The sequence below is a fragment of the Nycticebus coucang genome, chromosome 3 (assembly GCF_027406575.1).
Source record: "Nycticebus coucang isolate mNycCou1 chromosome 3, mNycCou1.pri, whole genome shotgun sequence".
In the NCBI taxonomy this organism is placed as follows: domain Eukaryota; kingdom Metazoa; phylum Chordata; class Mammalia; order Primates; family Lorisidae; genus Nycticebus; species Nycticebus coucang.
In genome coordinates, this window is record NC_069782.1 from 78,384,556 (window position 1) to 78,408,469 (window position 23,914).

The 23,914-nt window shown below is 44.1% G+C and overlaps 1 protein-coding gene across 2 annotated transcripts in view; it reads left to right on the plus strand.

Annotated features, from left to right (window-relative positions):
• Positions 1-4,137: 4,137 nt before the first annotated feature.
• Positions 4,138-23,914, plus strand: part of ARHGAP22 (Rho GTPase activating protein 22) — a 232,792-nt gene continuing 213,015 nt past the window's right edge. For both annotated transcript variants that reach the window (XM_053585378.1, XM_053585380.1), the window contains exons 1-2: positions 4,138-4,316; positions 7,334-7,496. In XM_053585378.1, coding sequence (XP_053441353.1) covers positions 7,445-7,496 — 52 coding nt within the window. In that variant the 5' untranslated portion in view covers positions 4,138-4,316; positions 7,334-7,444. The remainder of the gene's footprint in view (positions 4,317-7,333; positions 7,497-23,914) is intronic.

Genomic DNA, 23,914 nt, shown 5'->3' on the forward strand with positions numbered 1-23,914 from the left:
ATCTTTCAGGATTTCCATGTATGTTCTTTATTTTTAGCTGGCTTTGTTACTGATGTCCGATTTTACTGCACTGAGGTTAGGGAACATTGAATAATATTGATCCTTTAGTGCTTCACTTCCATTGTGAAGTGGTACATGTCCAATTTCTATAAATATTCAGGGGGGTACAAGTTTCTACATGTATCTATTACACATGCATCAAGCTTTCTTATTACATTGTTCAAAATCTTCATTTCTCTACTACTTTATTGTTACTGTTATTCTGCCTGGTCTATCAGTTTCTGAAAGTGTTATCATAAAATTTCCACTTTTGTGAATTTGTCCAATTCTCCTGTACATTATGTCACAGGTTTGTGTTTGCTGATTTCCTTTCAGGTTATGCTGTTAGGTATACACAGGTTCAAGTCTTCTGTCTCTCTGTGAATTGTTCCTTTGATCATCTTTAACCCCAGTGAAGCTTTTCCCAGTCCATTTACTCTCATATTAATATTACTTTACTACGTCCACTTTCCTTTAGTTACTGTGTGTCCAGTATATCTTTTTCTATTCACTATTTTCAACATTTCCATCTTTTTATATTTTGTCTCTCTCTCTCTTTTTTTTTTTTTTTTTTTTGAGATAGAGTTTCACTATGCTGCTCCTGGTAGAGTGCCATGGCGTCACAGCTCACAGCAACCTCAAACTCTTGGGCTTAAGTGATTCTCTTGCCTCAGCCTCCCAAGCAGCTGGGACTACAGGCACCGCTACAATGCCAGGCTGTTTTTTGTTGCTGTTGTCATTGTTGTTTAGCTGGCCCGGGCCAGGTTCAAACCTGCCAGCCCAGGTGTATGTGGCTGATGCCGTAACTACTGTGCTGAGGGCGCCGAGCCATAAGTGTGAAAACAATAATTGACTTTCTTTTAATTCCAACCTAAATACTTCTGTCTTTTTATATGTTAGCTTAATCTGTTTACATTTACTATGATTACTGATACAGTTATGCCATTTGTAGGATTGCTATAAATGTAAAATACGTGCCTGGCTGTCCTGGCCATACATAGCCTCTGGATCAGACTAGAGGCTTTAGTGTCCCTGCTGTGTGGGCGCTACATGGACAGGGCTGAGGTCAAGGAATTAGCCTCTCTCCCAAGGCCTTAGGGACAGAATCCCAAAGCCAGCTCCCCTCCTCAAAGAGACAACCCAGCCCAGTGGACTGGGGCCTGGATGAAGGCAAGGCCAGTGAGGCACTCGTTGCCTCCTTAAAATTTATATCCTAGATGCCTCACTAGCCTCATCCTATTCCCAACTCTGGACCCCACAGAAACAGGTGACTCCCCTGGACTTCCCTAGGCGGACAGAGCCCCCTCAGACCCTACAACCATGCACTGCTGAAAAGCCCACCAATACGTAATCCACAACAGTGTGCTCGGGACGCCATCTTGTGGCCATAATTGCTAATTGCAGTCATGATTGCTCAAGGACTTGCATGAATTAATTCAGTGTTTCTTCCCCAAATCATGTGAAGACCTTTTCAAAAAGAAAACAGAAACACTTCCTAGGCTGTAGCACTGACTTCAATATGTAAACACATAAAACAATATATAGCCTTTCAATACTACCAATTCCAACCAGTAGAAAAACAGAACTTTGCTTTCTTTAGGGGAACAAAAGTCCCCCAAGAATACAAATTAAGTATAATCTACAGCACTGTTTTTCTACCTTTTTTAATCTCATGGCACTTGAACTTATAGTTAACCTATAGTTAAACTTCTGCAGCACAATTAAATTATGCTGATCACAAAATAAGAGTTAAAAAAAGAATATACTTACTGTGCTTTGAACGTCTTTCAAAATAATTTAATTAATAATCTTTAAAATTTTCACAGCACACCTAAGATCCTCTCGTGGCACACCAGGGTACCGTGTCACACTGGTTGAAAATCACTGGTCTACAGTATGATTCTGGCAGAATTTGTGACCACTGACGCCTGATGGTTCATTGAGCAGAGGTTACTGAAAGAGCCTCATGGCCACCTTGATTACAGGACCCAAATGTCACAGAAGCCAGTCCCCTCACTGATAGTGACATGTTACAGACTATTGCCTCGGATTGTGGGTTCCCACCCAATCACCTGGGAGGCCCCAGCAAGGGTACGCTGGCTGCCTGGAGCCCTACTCCACCAGGCCCCAACATACTAAACATTAAATACAGCTAGGTGCTGTCAATTTTATTTTATTTATTTATTTTTGAGACAGAGTCTCACTACGTCTCCCTAGATAGAGTGCTGTGGTGTCACAGCTCACAGCAACCTCAAACTCTAGGGCTTAAATAATTCTCTTGCCTCCCGAGTAGCTGAGACTACAGGAACCCCCTGCAATACCCAGATATTTTTTGGTTGCAGTTGTCATTGTTTTTAGCAGGCCTGGGCCAGGCTCAAACCTGCCAGCCTCGGTGCATGTGGCTGGTGCCCTACTCACTGAGCTATGGGTGCCAAGCCTGTCAACTCAGTTTTAAACACACACTCAAACTCAGGCACTAAGACTACCTGGGAGTATTTAGTTGTAAGGTGTTCCCAATGGCTTACTTTTTAATTTAGGATGTAAATTAAAATGCAGAATTTTTTTCAATGTGTAGGAAACACATTTTGAGAAGTCAAAACTGCCCTAGCTGCTGCTGCTGCTGCTGGACAAAGCAGAGCACACAACCTTTCCAGGGCCTGCTAAGGTTGTTGTCCAGGCGTGACATCCTGGCCACAGAGATAAGCATGAAACATTTAATGCAAGCACTTAGCTAAGTGCCGGCCTGACTTCCCTACTTTACTCTCTACTAGACCCATGTAGTCAGCATATTATTATCCTCACTTTACAAATGTGGAAAGCATCCCACAAAGGTTGCATAACGTACCCAGAGATACAGCTAAGAAGTGTCCTCGGCAGGAATCAAACTTGACCCTGTTCCTTCCACTATAATTTGTGTCATCTCCCCCAGCAAACCTGGCCAGAGAGTGAGCCCTCAGAAGTGCATGAACACAGGAGGCCTGGGATGGTGTCTTTAGTGGAGTCCCCTATAACTGTGGAGATCAATGGTGTCCAAGAACAGGACACTATGACCTTGATTCTCAAGTGCCCTGAGTTCTGGCCCTGTGGCAGGACCTATGCCTCCTTACCTCTGCCAGGTACTCCTCTGTCCCAATTTCAGGGTTCCAAGGGGCTGGCAGGAGGTTACCATCCTATCTAGGGCAGGTAGTAGGCCTCCCAAGGCTGGACTGACCAAGTTCTTCCCAGATGCTGAATTAGGGTCCCCAAGGCTACCAGTCTATGGCCAGCCAACCTGCTCTGGTCAAAGAGGATAAGAGGGCAGATGAGTTCAGGTGAATCCGGATACTGAGCTCAGGTGAGAAGGAGGCTGGTGCACCCTCAGAGAGGGGGCTTTCTGTCCCCAAGATCCCCATAGGAGTGCCAGGTCAATGAGGGCCGCCTGCCTGCTTCCTTCCTCACCTTGGCTTTCAAATATAAGCAACGCTGCTTGCAGTTCTGGAACCTTGGGGGATGCACTGAACCTTTCTGACCTCAGTTTCCCAGTCTACGAAGTGAGGAGATCTAGGAGATGTGGGAGCCTTGGGAGATGGCTCTAATTCCCCCTCTGCCACCGGAGAGCTCTTTCCTTGCTAACCACCTCTCCAGCCCCCGTTTTCTCCCCTTGAGAAAGGCATGGGACTGGGCCCACTGTGCAGAATTCAGCTGCTCAGAGAAAGACTCCGTGCGGAAAGCCCTAGGAATCCCACATACCCTGCCGGCAGCACGTGGCCCAAGGGAAGTTGAAGCTACAGGTGAGGGTGGGGCGAGGTGGAGCTGGGGGCCCCAGAGGCTGGCAGGGGCGCGAGATGGACAGCGCAATGAGCGGTCCTGGCACGCAGACGGCAGCGCCTCACGGATCCCACCAGGGGGCGCTCCACACCAGGGCGAGCCTGGGTGCTCTCCGCCGCGGCCCCGCGCGGCCCTTCCCGGCAGAGTTCAGCCTCACTCTGGGACCAGTTCTTCAGTTCAGGCTGCGGCAGCCTCGTAGCGGCCAAGGACCGCCATTAGTGCAGCATCCCCAGGGGCACCGAGGAGCCAGGAAGCCTGGATCCTGCCTGATGATGTGCAGCCCAGGCTGCATTCCCTGCCCTGCTCGCCCGCTGGTCACATGGGGGCCGGGGGCAGGGCCAAGGCCAGGGCACCCAGGGTGACGGAGGGGGCAGGGAGCTCGGAGCTCCCTCCAGGCAAAGAGCAAGGATCCCCAGGAGGGCTCCGGGCAGCCGAGGCGGAGGCGGAGATGCCCGGCCCCGCACACGCAGGTGAGCAGACCCCGCCCGACCCCCTGTCCTGGGAGCCTGGACCAGACCCCTGGGCTGGGGTGCGGCGCTCATGACCCCACTCTGGGGGGTGGATGAGAAGCCATGGGGTGCACCCATGGAGGAACAACCGGGCCGTCTGTCCAAGCTCGAAGGATGGGTTTCAGTCTCCCACCTCAGCGGTGTTAAACCGAGTGACTCGAACATCAAGTTACATGTTTGGTCCACATTCGGTGCCTACTAAGCACTGGTGGTCATTACTAATACTGTCTGTGGGTGGGGCGATGCCCGGTGAAAGGCTTGGTGACCCGAACCCAGGAAGACCTGGCAGCTCTAACCCCATGGTGAGCCTTTTTGCAGTGTGGCCAGTGCCAGCGGCTGCTCTGGGCTGAGTCATCTCCCAGAGGTGTGTGTCCAGCCCCCACTTTGGGGCTGCCCTTCACAGAAGGCCCGGCAGGCCAGCACTGTGCTGGGCTTAGCTGAGGTGTGACCTGCATTTGAACCTGCTGCAGAGAAATGAGACTGAGGGGAAAGGGGGCTGGGTGAGGAATGGGAGAGCAGTTCTCCTGTCCCCTCTGTCCCTGAAGTCACTGTTCACCAGCTGGTAAGCAGAGCTTTCCATTCACATCTTGCCCAAAGCAGATGCCCATGCCATAGGACTTTGTCATCTCTACTCTAGGCTGAGATTAGCAAAGACCATAGAGGTAGTTCTAGATGAAACTCCTCTAACCAGAGCTCTCCTGGTGCAAGCAGGCCCCCTACACGCACATCCACCCTCCCTGATCTAGATAGGGGCCAGAGAGGGACAGAGGCCTGCCTGGCACACACACAGCCGGGACAGAGGCCTAACTCACTGTAACTCACTGTCCCCTTGGGGAGGGAGCCCCTTTACTCTGTGATAACAGAGCTGAGACTGGGTCACAGACCTGACCTACCAGGAGGACAGAGGCTTAGAAGAAGCTGGTAAAGAAAGGAAGAGTAAGCAGTATATCGAAGGGGGAAGAACTAACATTGTCTCACACACACACACACACACACACACACACACACACGCAGGTCAGTCTCGTTTAAGGGCTGTGTTTTGGAGCCCTTGTCCCCTGCCTTCAGCCACAGTACCCTGGCATCTACTCTAGCACCTTCCTTTTTCCCCTATCAACAGTGCCTTGTAGGAAGCCAGCCCCACCCTGCTCCTGATGAGACCAGATTGGCTCCAGCCAGTCAGCATATCGCCTTGATTTGCACTGGTTCAGGGATTGGTGAGCGACCCCACCAAGGCCAGGAAGCCAGAAAAGAAGTCTGGGATAGCAGGGGGGACAGCTCCCCAGTACTGAGAGAGACACTGAAGATATGCTCTTTCTTCCTGCTGTATATGAGAGAATTATTAGCTCTGGAAGTGAGCTTGTGTTCAGCATTCTTTTTAATTATAAGAGGACTTTATTGAGAATGAAGCAGAACCCTAGAAGCAAACAGGAGAACTGGAAAGAAACCCAGACTTGGTTGACATTGTCAAGCTGCTGGATCAAGCCATACCTGAAGTCCATATTGTGAGGACTTTCCTATTAAAAGAATGAATAATTCCACACATTTTAATTGGCTTTTCATTTCTTGAAACTGAAAGGTTCTTACCTGATGGTATGTATCATTTCCTCTGTTTATTAAAAAGAAGATGGGTACTCAGAAGGTGTAAGTTTGCCTGATAAAATACAGGACAGCTAGGTAAATTTGAACAGTGTCTCAAATCAACAATTAATACCTTTTTATCATATATTATGTCTCATGCAATATTTAGAATACTTATACTGCAAAACTAACTGGGCATCCTGTACTTTAATTGTTAAATCTGCCGCATGTTCAAATTGACACTACTGGAGAAAGCAAAAACCTGAACTTGGACCTAGAATCTTTCATTCTAAAGCCCCTACTGCACCAGGCCATAAAAGAGCTTTTTCCTCTGATGCCTGTCCTTTCCCTCTGTCTCCCAGTCCTGTGTGCTTAGAGCATACAGAGAAATGTCACTCTGGAACCAGAAGGGTCTCCAAGGTATATCCTAGCTCCAGGATTCTGGGCCTGAAAGGTTTTTTTTTTTATTGTTGTTGTTTTTTAGAAAGAGTCTCACTCTGTTGCCCTTAGTAGAGTGCCATGTTGTCATAATTCACAGCAACCTCAAACTCTGGGGCTCAAGCAATCCTCTTGCTTCAGCCTCCTCAGTAGCTGGGACTACAGACACAATGCTTGGTTAATTTTAGAGACAGAGTCTTGCTGTTGCTCAGGCTGGTCTTGAACTCCTGAGCTCAGGCCACCCACCTGCTTTGGCCTCCCAGAGTGCATCTGCTTTGCCTTACACTGCCACAATCACTATGTCAGTGATGGCAATGGCTGCGTAAATGTCACTTGGCTGTTTTATAATCAGGATTTTTCTTTTCAATTTTCCACAACTACAAATTAAGCTATAATGACACTAAATTTCCAGAAATAGAATATAGAAGCTGTACCATTAGCTGTCAGTGTACCCCAGAGAGGGTCTGACACTGGGAGCCCCTGGCCTTGTCTCTTCCTCTGTGGGTGTAGACCAAATCCTTGTGCTCCCCACTAACAGGACTGTACGCCTCAGAGGAGGGTCATAAATGCATCCATGAAGTCACACGGTAAATCTTCCGTGGTTTTTAATCATTGCTGAAACTCTTTGGAAACACGACTCCCCTTAAATCCAGGTCAGCTAATTGGAAAAAATAAAATGCAGTGTCTGCTGTATGTCAAGGGCTTTGACATCTAGGAAGCCCCTTACTTCCACTGGCTCCTTGATCCTCTCTTCACTCTAAGAAGTGGTTGTCATTGTTATTCCCATTTTACTGATTTGAGGAACTAATACCCGAGACCCCATGACTTGCCCAAGGCCATTCACTCTAAGATCCCCAAGTACACTTGAGTTTAAGAGACTAATTCCCTACAGAGAGGCTTCTTGTTTGAAATCCAAGAAAACACCAGATAGGAGGCATTCTAAATATATTTCTTTTCTATAGATGCTGATCTCTTGTTACTGGAAAACAGGAATTAGCCTGTCTGCTTGAGGATGTGGTTGGTTCTTTATAAAAAGGATATAGAAGAAATTTGCACAGACTGCCAGCTTCATTATGCTGCCGGCGGCTTCCAGCAAAAGGAGAACATTTGCAGCCAGATATTTCAGTAAGAATTTTATTATATTCTATGTGGGGAATGGTTACCTTTGCTCTTGACTTCCTGCTTGAGGGATGGGGGTCCCCTGAGGCCACCAAAGGCACTAGGTCCTTTGGGCTGAGGGCCCCTAGCAGCTTGACCCCCTTCTGCTTCTGGTCCTGATCCTGACATAGCCTGTATCCTTGAAGAAGGGCACCTGGAAAACTTGGGCTCCAGATGCTGGAGCCATATAGCACCTATAAAGGCCATCATGTCCACAGACAGCAGGGCTGCTAGGCAAGTCCTGTGTATCTTAAGGCTGCTCTGTGTCCCTGCTGGGAAATGATCCAGCCAAGTGACTAGTTGAGAAACAGTTAGGATGTTTCGGTTGCCCCCAGTTGAGTGTGCCTTGGAGGTCACTACTAGACAGAGTGGGATGACTGTGTATTTGGGTCACAGGCAGTGCTGGCTGGGTGAGCTGTGCAGGTGCAGGTCTGGTGGGCCACACAGGTGCTAGGTGGGACATGTGCAGGAGCTGGTTGGCTCAGTCATGTGATGATGTTGCCTGGATATCTGTCCTGAGCACCCTCAAGGTTAATCAGTGGGCTAAATGCAGTCAGTGGTCCTCAACCTGGCTTCACATTAGATTCAGTCTTCATTGGAGAGCTTTCAAAAATCTCTAGGCTCCTCCTTCAGGGATTTGGGTTTCATTAGTCTTAGATCCCAGACATCAGCATATTTTTAATGTCCCAGATGAATGTACTGTGTGGGGGTTAGGAACCAGCAGACTGAGCCCAGGGAGAGCTCCAAACTCCACACAGCCATCTTTGACATGGTTTGAGCAGGTATTTGTAGGGATGAGGAGTAAAGCTCCATGTTCACAAAGAACAGGATGGGCTGGACGCCAGGACCTCTGGATCTGACTCTGGGCTGCAGACACTTACTACATTGTTAACCTTCTTGGACCTCACTTTCCAAAAGAGAAAATGGGGAAGGATCGGGGAGCCTTTAACTCTCTTGGACCTAATGCACTGAGGGTCTATAAACCTCCAGATATTTTCCTCTGCGCTGGGTTTATGGCATCATCCAATTGAAAGGAAAAGTCATTTGCTTATGTCAAAGGGTCCAGCCACCAAATTTCTATGATGTAACAGATTGTCCCTGGCATCATAATGCCTATGCAAATCCCCTGAGAAAGGATAAAGTGGATATTGTACAAGACACTGAAATTTAATGAATAGATTGAATTAACATTTTGATTGAGATAAAATTTACATAACAAGAAATTAGGCATTTTAAAGTGTGAAATTCAGTGGCAATTCATCTATTCATAATGTTGTGCACCCACCAGCTCTATCTAATTACAAGACATTTATATCACCCTGAACCCACTAAGCAGGGGCAGCTCCCTCCTCTCCACCCCAGCACAGACAACCACCAGTGTTCTTTGGATTTACCCATCTGGATGTATCATGTAATGGGCTCCTGCAATTTGTATCCTTTCTTGTCTAGCTTCTTTGGCTTTGCACAATTTTCCAAAGGTCCACCAACATTGTAACATGTAGCAATACTTCATTCTTTTTGATTAGTTTTTTGAATGATTATTTGGCAAGTGTATAAAAACGGATTACCATTTAATGGAAGATGTCAGAAAGGAAAGGATTTAGCTAGCATGGGAGTGAGGGGCTTCTTTTCCCCATGCTTGGTCTCTTGGATGGTGGTCACTCTGCTCGCTCTCGCTCTCTCTCTCTCTGCTGGAGGAGATTATTGGGGAATTTGAGTTTGTGTTTAGCTGACATTTTCAGAGACTTGGGGCAAATGGAAAGTTTTTGGCAGCTAAATTGTGCTGTTGTACTTCAATTTTGCCAAGTCAAGAACCTTCCAGAACTTTCCTTCTAGCAGGAAGCTAGAGACCAGCCAGTGCTGGCCTTGGTCATTCGTTTGGTGAGCCCTCTGTTGAAACTCTCCCCCAGCAAGGGCAGCACCCTAGGCAAACATCTTGTGAGCCCTTAGCTTTTCCCATGGAACTATCAAGCCAACTAGACCCTCTGCAGCCTCTTCTCTCACTTGCTACCCAAGCCTCTGATCACTGGTCTGCCTGGTTCTCTCTCATGGACTGGTGGCTCCTCCCTGTGGCTGACCCTTCTGCACAGTCTTTGACCACAAGGAGCCATTGCCTGTCTGTGTCATCATGGTAAGGATAGTGGCCTCTGTTCAGACCCAGTCAGAGTGTCAGAAAGAAGGAAAAGCTTCTGAGTCCAGCTCTGAGCCCAGCCGCTCCAGCACCAACTCCCTATGCTCTATGCTGACTTCAGGACCAAGACCAGGGGCAGCTTGGCCTGGATCTTTCATCACACCCTTCACCCAAGTGCCCCCTTTGCTTACCTTGGCCTCTCCCCAGAGCTTACCCTCTCTCCACCCTGATTACAGGTGGCAAGGATGTAAGGTAATTGTTGGAGCCCATGTGGGGGGTAAGACTGTGACTCAGAGAGAGGGGAACGACATGGTAGGAAGAGAAGAATAAGAGGAACAGCGGGTAGACATCATACTGAGAAACTTGGTCTTGTTCTCGTGAGCAGGAGGGAGCTATGATCTAAACTGAATTATTTTTAGGGAGAATGACACAGTAACAGGGTGTGAGAGCAGCTCTCACTGGATCCTTACAAAGGCCTCCTCACCCTTGGCCCTTCCATCTCTTCTCAACGCTGCAGCCCAAGCAAGGCTCTTTAAACCTAAATCCAGTCAGATCTGTCACTCAATTAACATGCTGCCTCGGATGCCCATGACACTCACTGTTTTTCCACAGGCCTGCACAGCCCTCCTCACTCTGCCCCTGGAGTAGACACGTCGCCTCTGCTCCTGCCCACATCCACTCACTTGGCACCCGCAGTGCAGGTCTCACTGCTGCTCTTCAGAGGTTCCAGGGCATTGCCTCTGCTCTACCAGCTCTCTGGACCATTCTCTCCCCAGACAGCCTCCTTCAGACTTTTATCCAAACTCATCCTCTTTGGAGTCTTTCTCCGACCACCTCTGTGATCAGGATGTAATTTACACAGTCGCTGGATCACAGGCCACCTGGTGGGGTGAGGGAGTGGGTACTGCCCATCACGATGACTCAAAGACCCGGGCAGATGGAGCAACCATGATCTCGGAACCTGCTGGTTGCCAGGCCAGAGAGACAAGGGAGAGAGAGCTCTTAAAGGGTCTCATGTAGCAGGCAGTGACATATAGCACACTCCACTCACAACTGGCACCCACACTAATCACTGCCCCAGCTCCCCACAGGGGTCTGGGAGGCGCAGGCCTACCATGTGCCTAGAAGGGCACTGACAGTTTTAACTGCAACACCACCTGAACATTCCTACGCCCCTTTCCTGCTTTATTTTTCTCCATAGCATTTGTCATTATCATATTCTATATTTACCTATTTTAACAGCTTTATTGATGTGTCAGTTCCATACAATAAAATTCCCCCATTCATGATGCATAATTCAATTTTTTTTAGTGAATTCACAGAGTTGTACAGCCATTGCCATAATCCAGTTTGAAGACATTTCTATTGCTCCAAAAGGTTCTGTCCGGGTGATTTGCAATAATTCCCCACTCTCAACCCCATCCCGAGGAAACCGTTGATCTGCCTTCTGTCTCTAGCTTTTTCTGGACATTGTATATAGGTGGGATCATACGTGTGTAGTCTTTTGCATCAGGCTCCTTTCATTTAGCACAGGTTTTTGAGGTTGGCTCGTGTTCTTGTCAGTATCAGTAGGGTATTTCTTTTAAACCCTGTAAGGCTCCACTGTATGGATGCACGCTTTGCTTATCCACTTACCCCTGGATGGACTTTTGGGATGTTTTCCTTTTGGGGTTAGTCTGAATAATGCTGCCATGAATATTCACGTTCAAGTTTTTCATAAACTCTCATTTCTGCTGCTGGGTCATTTGGTAGGTGTATGTTTAATTTTCAAGAAATTGTCAAAATGTTTTCCAAAATGCCTGTACCATTTCACTTTCTCCTCAGCAGTGTATGAAGATCCCACATCCCCACCAGTGTTTGCTATCCCCTGGTTTTTGTTGCTGTTGTTTTGTTTATTTTTGTTATTAGAGCCATCCTCATAGTAAAGTTGTATTTTATTGGGGATTTGACTTGTGTTTGTCTAGCAATTAATGATGTTGAGCATTTTTTCTGTGCTTACTAGCCATTTGTGTGTCACACGCCTCTTTGAATTTTTTGCTCACTTTTTAATGAGGTTGTCTGTCTTATTATTAGAGTTGCAAGAATTCTTTATGTATTTCAGATACAAATCTATCATCCAATACATGATTTCCCAATATTGTCTACCAGTCTGTGACTTGACCTTTCATTTTCTTAAGGTTATACTTAGTTTTTTTTTTAATTATTTCTTTTTATTTCCTTTTTAATTTTATTTTTTGTTTATTTTTATTTGGGATTTGTTTGGGATTCATTTGTTGTTACTGATATGTGTATTTTATTTTTGGATTTGTTTGGTATTCATTGAGGTTACACTGATTGCATTTGTTAGATAAAGTTCCTCTTGGGGTACGCTTAATTTTTGAAGTGCAAACATTTTTAATTTTGATGAAGTCCAGTTTATTTATTTTTTCTTTTATGAATCATACTTTCGGATGTGGTATCTCAGACTCTGCCTAACTCGTCATCATAAATGTTTTCTCTTACATTTGCTTCTAAAAGTTGCATATTTTAGCATCTTAAATTTAGAACTATTATCTATTTTAAGTTAATCTTTGTGTATAGTGTAAGGTAAAGTCAAAGGGTTTGGGGTTTTTGTTTTGTTTTGTTTTTGCAAGATAGCTAATTTTCCCAGCATAATTTGTTAAAGGACTATCCATTCCTGGTTGTTATGTCCAGGCAACTTTGCAACATATCAATTGATGATGAACATTAGGGTTTCCTTATGGATTGTCAACTTTATTCTCTTGATCTCTATACCTGCCCTTATGCTTTTGGAATCAAGTAGTTCCCAAGGTTTTTTTTTTTTGTTGTTGTTGTTGTTTGTTTGTTTGTTTTACAAAATTATCTTGTCTATTTTATGCCCTTTCTGTTTTTGTATGAAATTTTAAATCGGCATGTCAGCTTGTACTTGGGGAAAAAAAAATACAGTTCTGGAATTTTAATAGGAATTATGTTGAATTAGTATCAATTGGAGAAGAATGGCCATCCTGACGATATGAGTCTTTAATTTCATGAACAAGAAATGTACCTCCAGTTATTTATAACGTCCTTAATTTCTCTCTGTGGTGTTTCCTAAAAGTCTTCATTGTTAAACATATATTTAAATAGTTTATTCTTTTTGATAGTATTGTGAGTGGTTTTGTTAATTTCACTTTTGGATTTGTTGTTACTGATATATGTAAGCATAACTGATATTTGATATATTGATCTTGTACCCTGACACCTTGAAAAGCTTACTAGTTCTGGTAGTATTTTTATTTGTCCTTGTGATTATTTTCCAAATACAGTATCATTATCTACCAATAAAAATATATTTTCTCCTTTCTTGCCAGACTGGATGCTTTTAATTTCTCTGTCTCTCTGCCTCTTTCTCCCTCCCTTTTCCTCTCACCCTTCCCACCTCTCCGTCTTTCCTCCCTTTTCTCTCTCTATTGTACTGGCTAGAACTTCCAGGACAGTGCTGACTACAGGTGGTGAGAGTGGACACACCCATCTTTCTCCTTCTTTCAGTTTTACGCTGTTACATCTGATGGTATCCTCTGGGTTTTTCATGGATATCCTTTATCAGGTTAACTAAGTTCCCTTCTATTCCTGATTTGTTGAGAGAGTTTGTTTAAATCTTGAAGGGCTGTTGGATTTTGTCAAATGTTTTTCCCCATTCATTGAATAAGCATATGTTTTTCTCCTTTATTTTATTATTAATAGAATGGATAGATGTGTACTAGATGCATTAAATTAATGAATTTTTCAGGTGTCAAACTAATGTTGCACTTCTGGGATAAATCCCTTTGGGCCATGGTGTATAATCCTTTTTATATATTTCTGGATTTACTTTGCTGGTATTTTGTTAAGCATTTGTTTTTTATGCTCATGAGTGATATGGGTCTGTATTTTTCTTTTATAAGATGTCTTTACTAGCTTTGGTATTGGGGTAATACTGGCTTCAAAGTCTTTCCAAAAGACTTTATGAAGTATTGGTGTTCTATATAGATAGATAGATAATAATTTCTGTCTTTTCAGGATTCTGTTCACTTTCTTTCTCCTATCTAGTTTGTGGGCATAAATTTGTTCATGGTACTCTTCATAAGCCTTTTTTAATTTCTGTAGAGTTTATATAATGACCCCTTTTTCATTTCTGATCTCTTGTCCTTGGTCAGTTGGCAAAAGATTTGTCAATTTTAGTAACTTTTCAAAGATCCAATTTTTGTTTTTACCTATTTTCCCTAATGTTTTACTATTTTCTAGTTCACTGATTTGTTGAAAATATTAATTATTTTCTTTTCTGCTTGCTTTAAATGTATTTTCTAGTTTTTCTAGTTTCTTAAGTTTTTAAAGGCATGGGATATTGATCTGAGGACTTCTATTATGAGATAGAAGTTTAAAATTATAAATTTCACTTTAAGTGTTGTTTGCCATAAATGTTAGTATATTGATTTTTCATTTTTGTTTCATTCAAAATATTTTCTAATTTCCTATCTGATTTCCCTTGTAACATGGTAGTGAATTAGAAGTGTGTTAACTTCCAAATATTTGGCAATTTCAAAAATTTCTTTCTGTTATCAATTCTAATTAGTTCCAATATAGTTGAAGAATGTATTTTGCCTGATTCCAGTTTTTAAATTTATCAGGGCTTATTTTATATCTATGCTCTTGGCCTGGAATATGATCTACCCTAAAAAAAAAAGTTTTAAATGTATTTGAAAATAATGCATATTCTGCATTGTGAGGACCTATGTATGTATAAATAGATGGAGATAGATAGATAGATGTCAAGTCAGTCAAATTAGTTGATAATATTATTCAGGTCTTCCATACATATAGCTCCTGACATTCTGTCTAGTTGTTCTATCAACTATTAATATTGAGCCATGAGGAACTTCAACTTTTATTATTCAGTTGTCTGTTTCTCCTTTTAATTTTTACTTCATATATTTTGAGGCATTCTTGTTACATCTGCATACGTGCATAATTGTTACAGCTTCCTAACATATTCATCCTTTATCATTGTGAAATGTCCCTCAGTTTCCTAATGTTTCCTTTCTTAAAGTCTATTTTATTATATTAACATGACTGAATCTAGCTATCTTTTGGATACTATTGCTTGGCATATCTTTTTCTTTTTCCTTTCAGCCAGTTTGTGTTTTTAAATCTGTAATGTGTTCTTTGTAGACAGCATATAATAGGACCTTCATACTTTATGAGGACAATCTTTGCATTTTGATTAGGGTGTTTAGACCATTTACATTTAGTGTGATTGTTGATGTGGTTGGATTTATGTTTGCCATTTTGTAATTTGTTTTCTCCATGTCTCCTCTTTCATTATTTCTCTGTTCCTTCTTTCCCATCTCCTTTTGTGTTAGGTATTTTCTAACATTCTATTTTAATTTTTCTATTTGTTTTATCATTCCTTATGTTAATGTCTTAGTGTTTGCTCTATATATTACAATATCTATTTTGCCTTAATCTGCTCCAGGTTAATACTTAAGTCCAGTAAAATATAGAAACTTTGCTCTAACATATCTTCACTTCCCCCTTCCTCCTTTGTGTTATTATTGTCACGCATATATTTTACATCTAGATATGCTAGGCCTAAAATACAGATATAATTATTCCTTCATACACACCATTTTTAAAAGCTATTAAGGAAAAACAAGTTTATAGAGTCTTTATATTAACCCACATATTTACCATTTCCTGTGCTCTTCATTTCAAGCTGTGGGTTTAAGTTACTATATGTTACCATTTTCTTTCAACTTAAAGAGTTTCCTTTAGTATTTCTTACAATGTAGATCTTCTAGCAAGGAATTTTCTGTCTTCATTTATTTCAAAATATCTTTATTTTGCCTTTATTTTTTTAAGACAGCATCTCACTTTGTTGACCTTGGTAGAGTGCCGTCATAGCTCACAGCAAGCTCAAACTCTTGGGTTCAAGCAATCCGCTTGACTCAGTGTCCTGAGTAGCTGGGACTACAGGTGCCACAATGCTCTGCTAGTTTTTCTATTTTTAGTAGAGATGTGGTTTCACTCTTGCTCAGGGTGGTCTTGAACTCCCGAACTCAAGCAATGCTCCTGCCTCAGCTTCCCACAGTACTAAGGTTACAGGTGTGAGCCACCACACTCAGCTTTGCCTTCATTTTTGAAGGATAGATTTTTGGAAATACAATTTTAGTTGACAGTTTTTATTTTTCTTTTGCACCTTGAACATGTCCTTCCACTCCTGGCCTCCATTATTTCAGATAAGGAAATAATGCATCAGTGCAATAATTTAATTGCATCAGTGCTCCCCTCCAGGTGATGAGTCATTTTTCTTTTCTCTTTGTCTTTCAACTTCATCCTATTTGAAGTTCTGTGAGCTTGTAATACAAAAAAAAAAAAAAAGTTTTTTTATCCAATGTGGGAAGTTCATGGTCATTATCTTTTCCAAATAATTTTTCTGTTCCCCTTACTCTTGTCTCCTTCTAACCGGGACTTGCACTACACAGATATTGGCATGCTTCTCTTTTTTCTCCAGCCTTTTTAATTGCTCTGTGTTCTTTGGATTGAATAATTTCTGTAATTCTATCTTCAAGTTTACATATCTTTCTTCTACAACCTCTGATCGTTGTTGAACTCCTTTGGCAACTTTTTCGTTTTGGTTATTGGAATTTCAACTCAAGAATTTCCATTTGTTTTCTTAATAATGTCTGTCTCATTGACGTTCTCTATTTGTTGATATACTATTGTTGTGTGTCCCTTTAATTCTTTAATCATGCTTCCTTTGGTTTTTAATCTTATTTATGATAGTTTTTCTGAAGTCTTTGTTAAATCCAAAATATGGCAATACTCAAAGCTTCTACTATTTTCCCTCAGATAAGTCACACTCTCTTTTACCTTTGTACATCTCTTCTGTGTTGTTAAAAACTGAGAATTTTAGATATATTGTAGGAACTCTGGGTTCTGGTTTTCTCATGTGAATAATGCTGGCTTTGAGTTGTTTGTTTAATAACTTGCCTGAGCTAAATCTGTAAAATCTGTTTCTCTCACCATATGTAGCCACAGATATTTTGTTATATTTGCTTTTTATTCCTCCTCATACCTTTAAACCTGACTTCCCAGGGGCCCCACCTGTTTCTGTGTAATTTACTAATCTGCCAAGGATTAGACAGATGCTGTGCTCAAACTTTGAGTGAGTAAGGTCTGTGTGTGGATAAGGAAATGCTCCTAAAGTTTATGTTGTTTTCAAGTTGTTGGGTTTTGCTTTCTGCTGAGCCCTTCGCATCACCTCTGCACATGACTACTGTCTTAGGATTGGAAAAAATTGAGTTGCTATTTTGGGCTCTCTCTGGTCTTCACTGTATGTGTTTGCTCCAGCCAGGACTACAAGCTCAGACTAATAGAACACTGCCCACCCCCCAACCCCCATCTACCTGCTACCAAGATTGTCTGTTCTACTGATGATGGGGCTGGGTGTGGATGTTGCCCACTGATAGTAATTGAATGAGTCACTTTGGCCACATCAGCAAAATTGCTGGTCTCCATGATATGCACTCCTCTGGAAGAATCTCTGTGAGGTCTGAACTGGAGGAAGTGGGATAGAAACAGCCCTAAGCAAGAACACCACAGACTTGTATTGTGCTTACCCAAAGTTCAGCAATTTTTTAAGCATAATCACTTTTCTGGTTGATGCATGCCTTTGGTCACTTTCCAGAGTACAGAAGTGATCGTTTTGTCAGTTTTCTTTTCCAGCTTTAGTTTGTTTGGGGAGAGGATTTGCTGACCTCATCACTCAGCCTTAGTGCAAGTCCTGCCTCCTACTTCCTTATGTCAAGCCTCTCCTTTCTTCCTTCTCTTACTGGACTATAGGTAGCATCTCTTTTGTCCCTATTCCTGCACCACTTAGAATTAGGGGGAGAAGGGGAAAGGTTAAAGTTAGAGTTATTTACATAGTGCTTAGAATTATATCTGGCACATAACACATGAATGAATTAATGCATGAAGAGAGGACTAATGACAGTCAGGTGACCTTCCAGAGGACCTGAGTCAGTAAGAATATAGAGGAGACAGCAGTTTCAAGAGATACTGGGGAGAAATAAGGGATAATATTTGGCAGTGCTGGACAGGGTAGGTAATGAAGATGTCTGGGGTTTCCAGCTGAGTAATGGGATGACTGGTTTTGGTGGTGCAAGGAAATGCTACAGAAGCCAGTACACTTCATTATGAAGCAGACTCACACTCACACACACACGTACACACATTCACACTTGGTGCAGGAGTCAGAGAAGCTGCATGCAGATTCATGGGAAGGTGAAGTAATGGCAGGCCCAGCTGCTGCTTCACACTGATGAGGTGAATCACCTGATCAGCAACAATATGTGTGTGTCTCCCAAGTCCCCCAAGAATTTCCCTGGGGTTCACCCTAACAGGATACACACAAGAAGGGAAGAAGCAGTCATGCTAGCCAAGTTGCATTACAAAGCTATCACAGACCTCACTTTTTGATTTCTATTAGGAAGAGCCAAAGGGAGATTGGAGGCCATCCTAAGATCCTAACAGAATGGCTCTTGGAGGAGTGAGGGATGAGCAAGGGGAGAAGAGGCCAGAGCAGGGAGACCCACTGGGCAAGAGGCCACTTAAACAGCCTGGGGAAGGGATGATGAGAAGCTGGACAAAACCAGTGACAGTAGATAGGAACATGACAGAATCTAAGAAGGTGAAATATACAGGGTTTGGTGGCTGGCTGCATGCGGAATGGGAGGAAGGAAGAAGGCAAGTTGAGTCCAAGCCTACTGGTTTGGGCAGCCAGGATAGTGGAGATGCCATTATTAGGAGGGAATTGAAAGGGACAGAAGAGGTATGGGGAGGCCTCCTTAATGCTCTTCCTCATCAACCCTTCCAAGAGGCTCTGTCATCTCTTCATCCCATCTCACTGACTTAGCACTGTCCATCTATCCTCCATTCACCCAACCATCCATTCACTTATCCACCCACTCATTCACCCATACATACATACACTCCTTCACCTACCCATCCAACAGCCAGCAAGCCATTTACCAGCCATCCATCCACCACCTACCCATTCATCCATTCACTCTTTCATACTTCTATCTACCCACCTACTCACCCATCCATCCACACACCTATCCATCTACCCATCTAGCTAATCATTCACCTATCTATCTATCCAACTAACTACCCATCCATCCATCCATTCATTCACCCATCTACCCATCCACTGTCTACATATCCATCTCTTCATTCAACTGTACTTCCACCCACTCATCCACCTACTCATTCACCCATCCATCCACCATCAAGCCATCCACCCATTTACCATTCATCCATTCTTCCATCTACCATCCAGCTATCCAGTTGCCCACCCATTCATCAATTCACCCACCCATCCATCCATTCACCCACCCATCCACTCATCCATTACCCACCCATCCATTCATCCACCCATCCACCACCTGTCCATCCATACATACATCCATTCACTCATCCATCCATCATTCCACGTGTCTTTCTATCCACCCACTCATCTATATACCCACCTACCAATCCATCCATCCATTCATCCCTCATCTACCTATTCACCATTCAGTCATATATCCATCTATGTACCTATATCTTCTGTTGGCCTGCTCTGGGCAACAGCTCTGTGAGTAAACAGTGACACCCACTGCCTGGCATTGTAAAAATGATTTATGGCTCCTTCCCACCCCTTATTCTCCAAAGTGTTGGGGCCTGTCTCCATCTTCAGCCTCAAAACTGTAAGTGCCCAGGGCAGGGGACTCTTAGTAGCATTCATGTAAAGGCCTGGTTGGCTTTGCGGGAAACAACTTCTCAGGGACTTGCCTGGCAGGTATGACAGCAAAATGTGTGAAGAGCAGCCTTTCCAATTGTCCCAACCACCATCTTGGCACTTCCCACTGGAGCTCTCAGAATGAAGCTAAAGTTCTAGTCATCATGAAGAAGCCCTGACACCTGCACAAGCCCTGACTCCTGCACCTCCTGATGTTTCTTCTATTCCATCTCATTACCTTTTTCTTTCATATCCTCATTCTGTAAGTTCCTCTTCTTTCTGGACTCTTTGTTCCACTCCCTCTGACTTCCCTCCCAGCACCCTGGACTTTGCCTTCCAGCCAACGTCTGGGTTTTGCTGCCCTTTCTGTGGTCTCTTAGGTACTTTGGGTGAGGACTCATTGCTCAACTCACACTGTCCCACCAATGATGACTGTAGACATACGTCTTGAGCCTGTACTGTTTATTACTGTTGATTTACTGTTCTAAATTTGGACACATATGTAAACATGTAGCCTCTCCTCTCGGGGAGGTCTTGGTCTGCAGAGAGTAGGGTTCTCACACAGGAGCACAAGAAGCAACAAGAACCAGGAAGATCTCAATACAGCTCAGGGGATCAGGGAGAGTCCTAGAGCAGGGATCAGCCTAGTCAGGCAGGAGCAACCAAGTGAACAGTAGGTGGACTAGAGTGGGCATCCCTGGAAGAGAGCCAGAGCCTCACCAGGAGCTCTGAAAGCTCTATCCTGCCCACCCCCAACTCCCTCCTGTCCAAGCACCAAGCCTGGCACCTCCAGGCACACAGACAGCATGGACTCAGGGCTGATATAGAAAGATCCAGCCACCCTGAGGGTCTCCTCCACACAGTCCCCCTCAGCTGATATGCCTTTATATACAGCCATCAGCCATCCATAAATGCTGATGCTAGTGGGGCAGAGGGGGAGGGAGCAGCAGTTCCCTTAACCTCTGGGCCCCTCTTCCTCTCCAGGATGTTCACTTGCCCCTGGCAGTGCAGGGCTCCTAGAGAATGAGTCTGAAGGTGGGTTTTTCCATTCTTCTTCTGTTGTTCTTTTTTATTTTCTTAAGGAAAAGAGAGCTAGAGAAAGGATCTGATGCTACCACCAAACTTAAAATAATAATGAATAATAGTAATGTTGAGATTAACCCCCGGAGTCAGCCAGTGAGATACTAGTGTTACTAATTAAAATATGAGGAAACTGAAGCTCAAAAGTGCTATCCTTTCATCTTGCTCCCAGGAAGTGGTCTGTGTTTGTAGCACCCCAAAGCAGAGCCTAAGACAAAGGCTTGGGTGCAGGTGGTTTATTTTGAAGGTGATACCAGGAAGCTGGACTGCAAGGTCCAAAGAATGACATGGTGAATGAAGAAAGACTAGTGTAAGGGGCCCAATCAAGGCTGCTGCTGATTCACCAGATTCACTTCCACTGCACTCTGGGAAGTATACAGGCTGCCTCCTCAGTGAGCCTGGGCAGAGAGGCTGAGGGTTACCCTGCCCCCTCAGCTGAAGGCTGTCCCCAGCAGTGTGGATGCCAATGCTTTCAGACTGCATTTGTGTGCACAGGGGAGGAGAGAGGCACAATTCAGCCTTCTCACTTTGCTGGGCTTGGAGCCGCTTGCTCTGAGAGCAGTGGAGAGTCTGTGCCCACAGAAGAGGCGGGGAAGAGTCTCAGTGCATGTCCAGACAGATGCTCTGCCAGACACACTGCCCTCAGGAGCCAAGCGGAAGCTGGACTCACTCACCCCAGACACTGAACCAAATAAGGGCTGAGTCAGCGGCCTTCCTCAGAGAACCAGTTTCCTACCGTGATTTCTTTTCCTGCACATCTGGGAGGAATAACTTGACCTGGGGAACTGCTATGAAATGGGCAGACCACAATAAGGGCTTACAGCCAGCTGCACTCTGCAGCCTCCCCAGCCCTCTGCCCAACTTGGGGCAGAGGACTTCACCCTGCTGATAAGGTCAGGAAGCTTAGGGCTTCCCCAGAGCTCATAGCTGGTAGAACTTAGCCCAGACCTAGCTGGCCTATCTCTAGTGCTAATTCATAGTGGCACTTCTGCCTTTGGGGACATGGGCTGCACTCCCTGGCACAGCCATCAAATCCCCCACCTGGTTCTGAATGTACCCATTCAGCTGCCCACAGTACAGCTAAGTTCACTCAACAGGTGAGCTGGATGCCAAGTAACTCTTCTGGTCAGTTACCATAGAAACAAAGGTGGGAGGAAGCAGCATCCTGGTGGCTGGCCAAGAGGAGGAGGGTGAAAGTGAGGATGTGGATGCCCGTGGCCTTCAGACACCTGCCCTGGATGCATCTAGGAGGCAAGACATCCTGGAGACCAGCCTAGCCCAGGGTTCATTTAAGAACTCCCTTTCCCTGCCCAGCCCCTTTAGCTTCATGGTATGACCAGGCCCTGTTAACACACCAGTCCCCCGCTGCACATGGATGCAGATGAGGATATCCTTGTGGACAGTCTATAGGGAAAGTCTGTCCATCCTCCCTGCTGCTGACATCATTTTGTCAGTTCTGAAGAGATAAAAATAGTCTCTAGAGAAAGCCAGGCCTGAGTATGAATCCTAGTTCCACCCCTTGCTTACCCTGGGATCTTACTCAAGAGATATGCCCCCCTTGGGCTCCTCATTTTAAAAGGGAGTTTATAATAGGCCACATTCCACAGGACTATAAGAATTAAACATCTAGTGAAATGTAAAGAGTTCAGGTAAAGGTACAGGGTAAATCCTGAGTAAGTAGGCATGCCCTTTCTCACAGTTGGCTGCTACTGTTAATCTCTGGCTGTGCTTTGTTGCCTTTGGGAAGTTTTCAAAAACAAAGTGGAATGGTGGGAACTCTAGACACAAGGGCTGTATGCTTAGAGCATGATATACAGTGTCACTTCTCCCTGCGTGGTCAATGCAAACCCTAGGTCAGTCAACTAAAGGTCTCAGAACTCTATCTAAGGCCATTAACAGTGCACCGGCCTCAGAAACTGTCCCAGATGTTTCCTGGGGAAGGGCTGGTAATTTATTCATTCACTGAACATATGTGACCATCCACTGGGATATAGCATGTAAGGGGAACTGACAAAAGCCCTTGCGTCCTGGAGTTCGTGCTTACCTCTCATCATCATCCAATGGATGGGTATCTGGAAGACAGAGTCCTGTAAAATCTCCTGTGTTGAGTTATGACTTATGGTAGGTGAACCAGGATCTTCCAGTGGTAGGGGCAAGAGGTGCAGTAGAAGTTATTTGGAAAAGAACAGTCAGCATTATGTAGCAATCACAAAAATTTAGGGACCTTGGATTCCTGACACGTAAAAAGCTTAGAAATTTTTACTCTCATCCTTTCAACAAGGGAAAGGCTAAATAAACTTAAAATCAATGACTTTTTTAGTGTCTGGCATCTACAGATACAGCAAACATTAAAGATAGCACCACTCTTAGACAGATGAACATAAAACCTCTCACGCTGAAACTCATCCAGGTCACAGGATAAACCACCACCTTCAGAGACAGGTGAAAATAGAAATTAATAGTCAAGACCAGCTTCCCTGAAGCAGAAGCCACCAGCCGTAAAGTGATAAGAGCACATAAAGGAGGCATGTACAACCTTTGTTCTTTTCTGCACACATTGGAAGAATAATAAGAGTTGTAATGGGCCACACGTTAAATACACAAACATAAGGAAAGCTGATATCGAAAGAAAAGGTCTGTGCTTACTTTTCATGATAGGTTACCACAGCTACATAGGTCTCAAATAATCTGCATGCAGCCTGTGAGCCTCAGGTTTGACAACCATAAATAAATAAATGGTAATTTTGGTGAGCTACTAGAGGCTGATTGCAGATTAGCCTAAGGGAGAGAAAATCCTGGAGCCTTCACATTTCATGAGTTTTACTTCTAGGAATCCCATCAGGTTCTCAAGATGGAGAACTAAGAAGCATCCCCTTAGGTTCCAGGCAGGAGGGAAAGTACCCATTTTGAAATATTTCCAGATGCTCTCCATAACAAAGAACTATTCTCCAAAAGAGATGATGTAGCATAATTTATCTGCCTGGTGGAAGGGTAGTTAGTTAACTCCGGCTCTATCTAGCCTTTTTTCCCACCTAAGGTGGGGAGGAAGACTGAATAACACTTAGGAAGGTCACAGCCCAGGGACTCAGGCCCATAAAAATACTAAAATTCAATCATAATATGATAGAAAGCTTCCCTTCCTCACACCTTCTCACCACATCCTCGGGGCATCTGCCTAACAACAAACAGATTACAATGGAAAGAACTGCATGGAGCAGACTCCGCTTGAGAAGGACTTCTTATGGAAACACAAAGACAACCGTGGTGGGGAGGGGAAAATGGATATTAGAGAAAACTGAAGTCTCTGGCACCTGCAGATACAGTAAACATTAAACATAGCATGGCTCCTGATCAAATTAACACAGAACCTCAAAT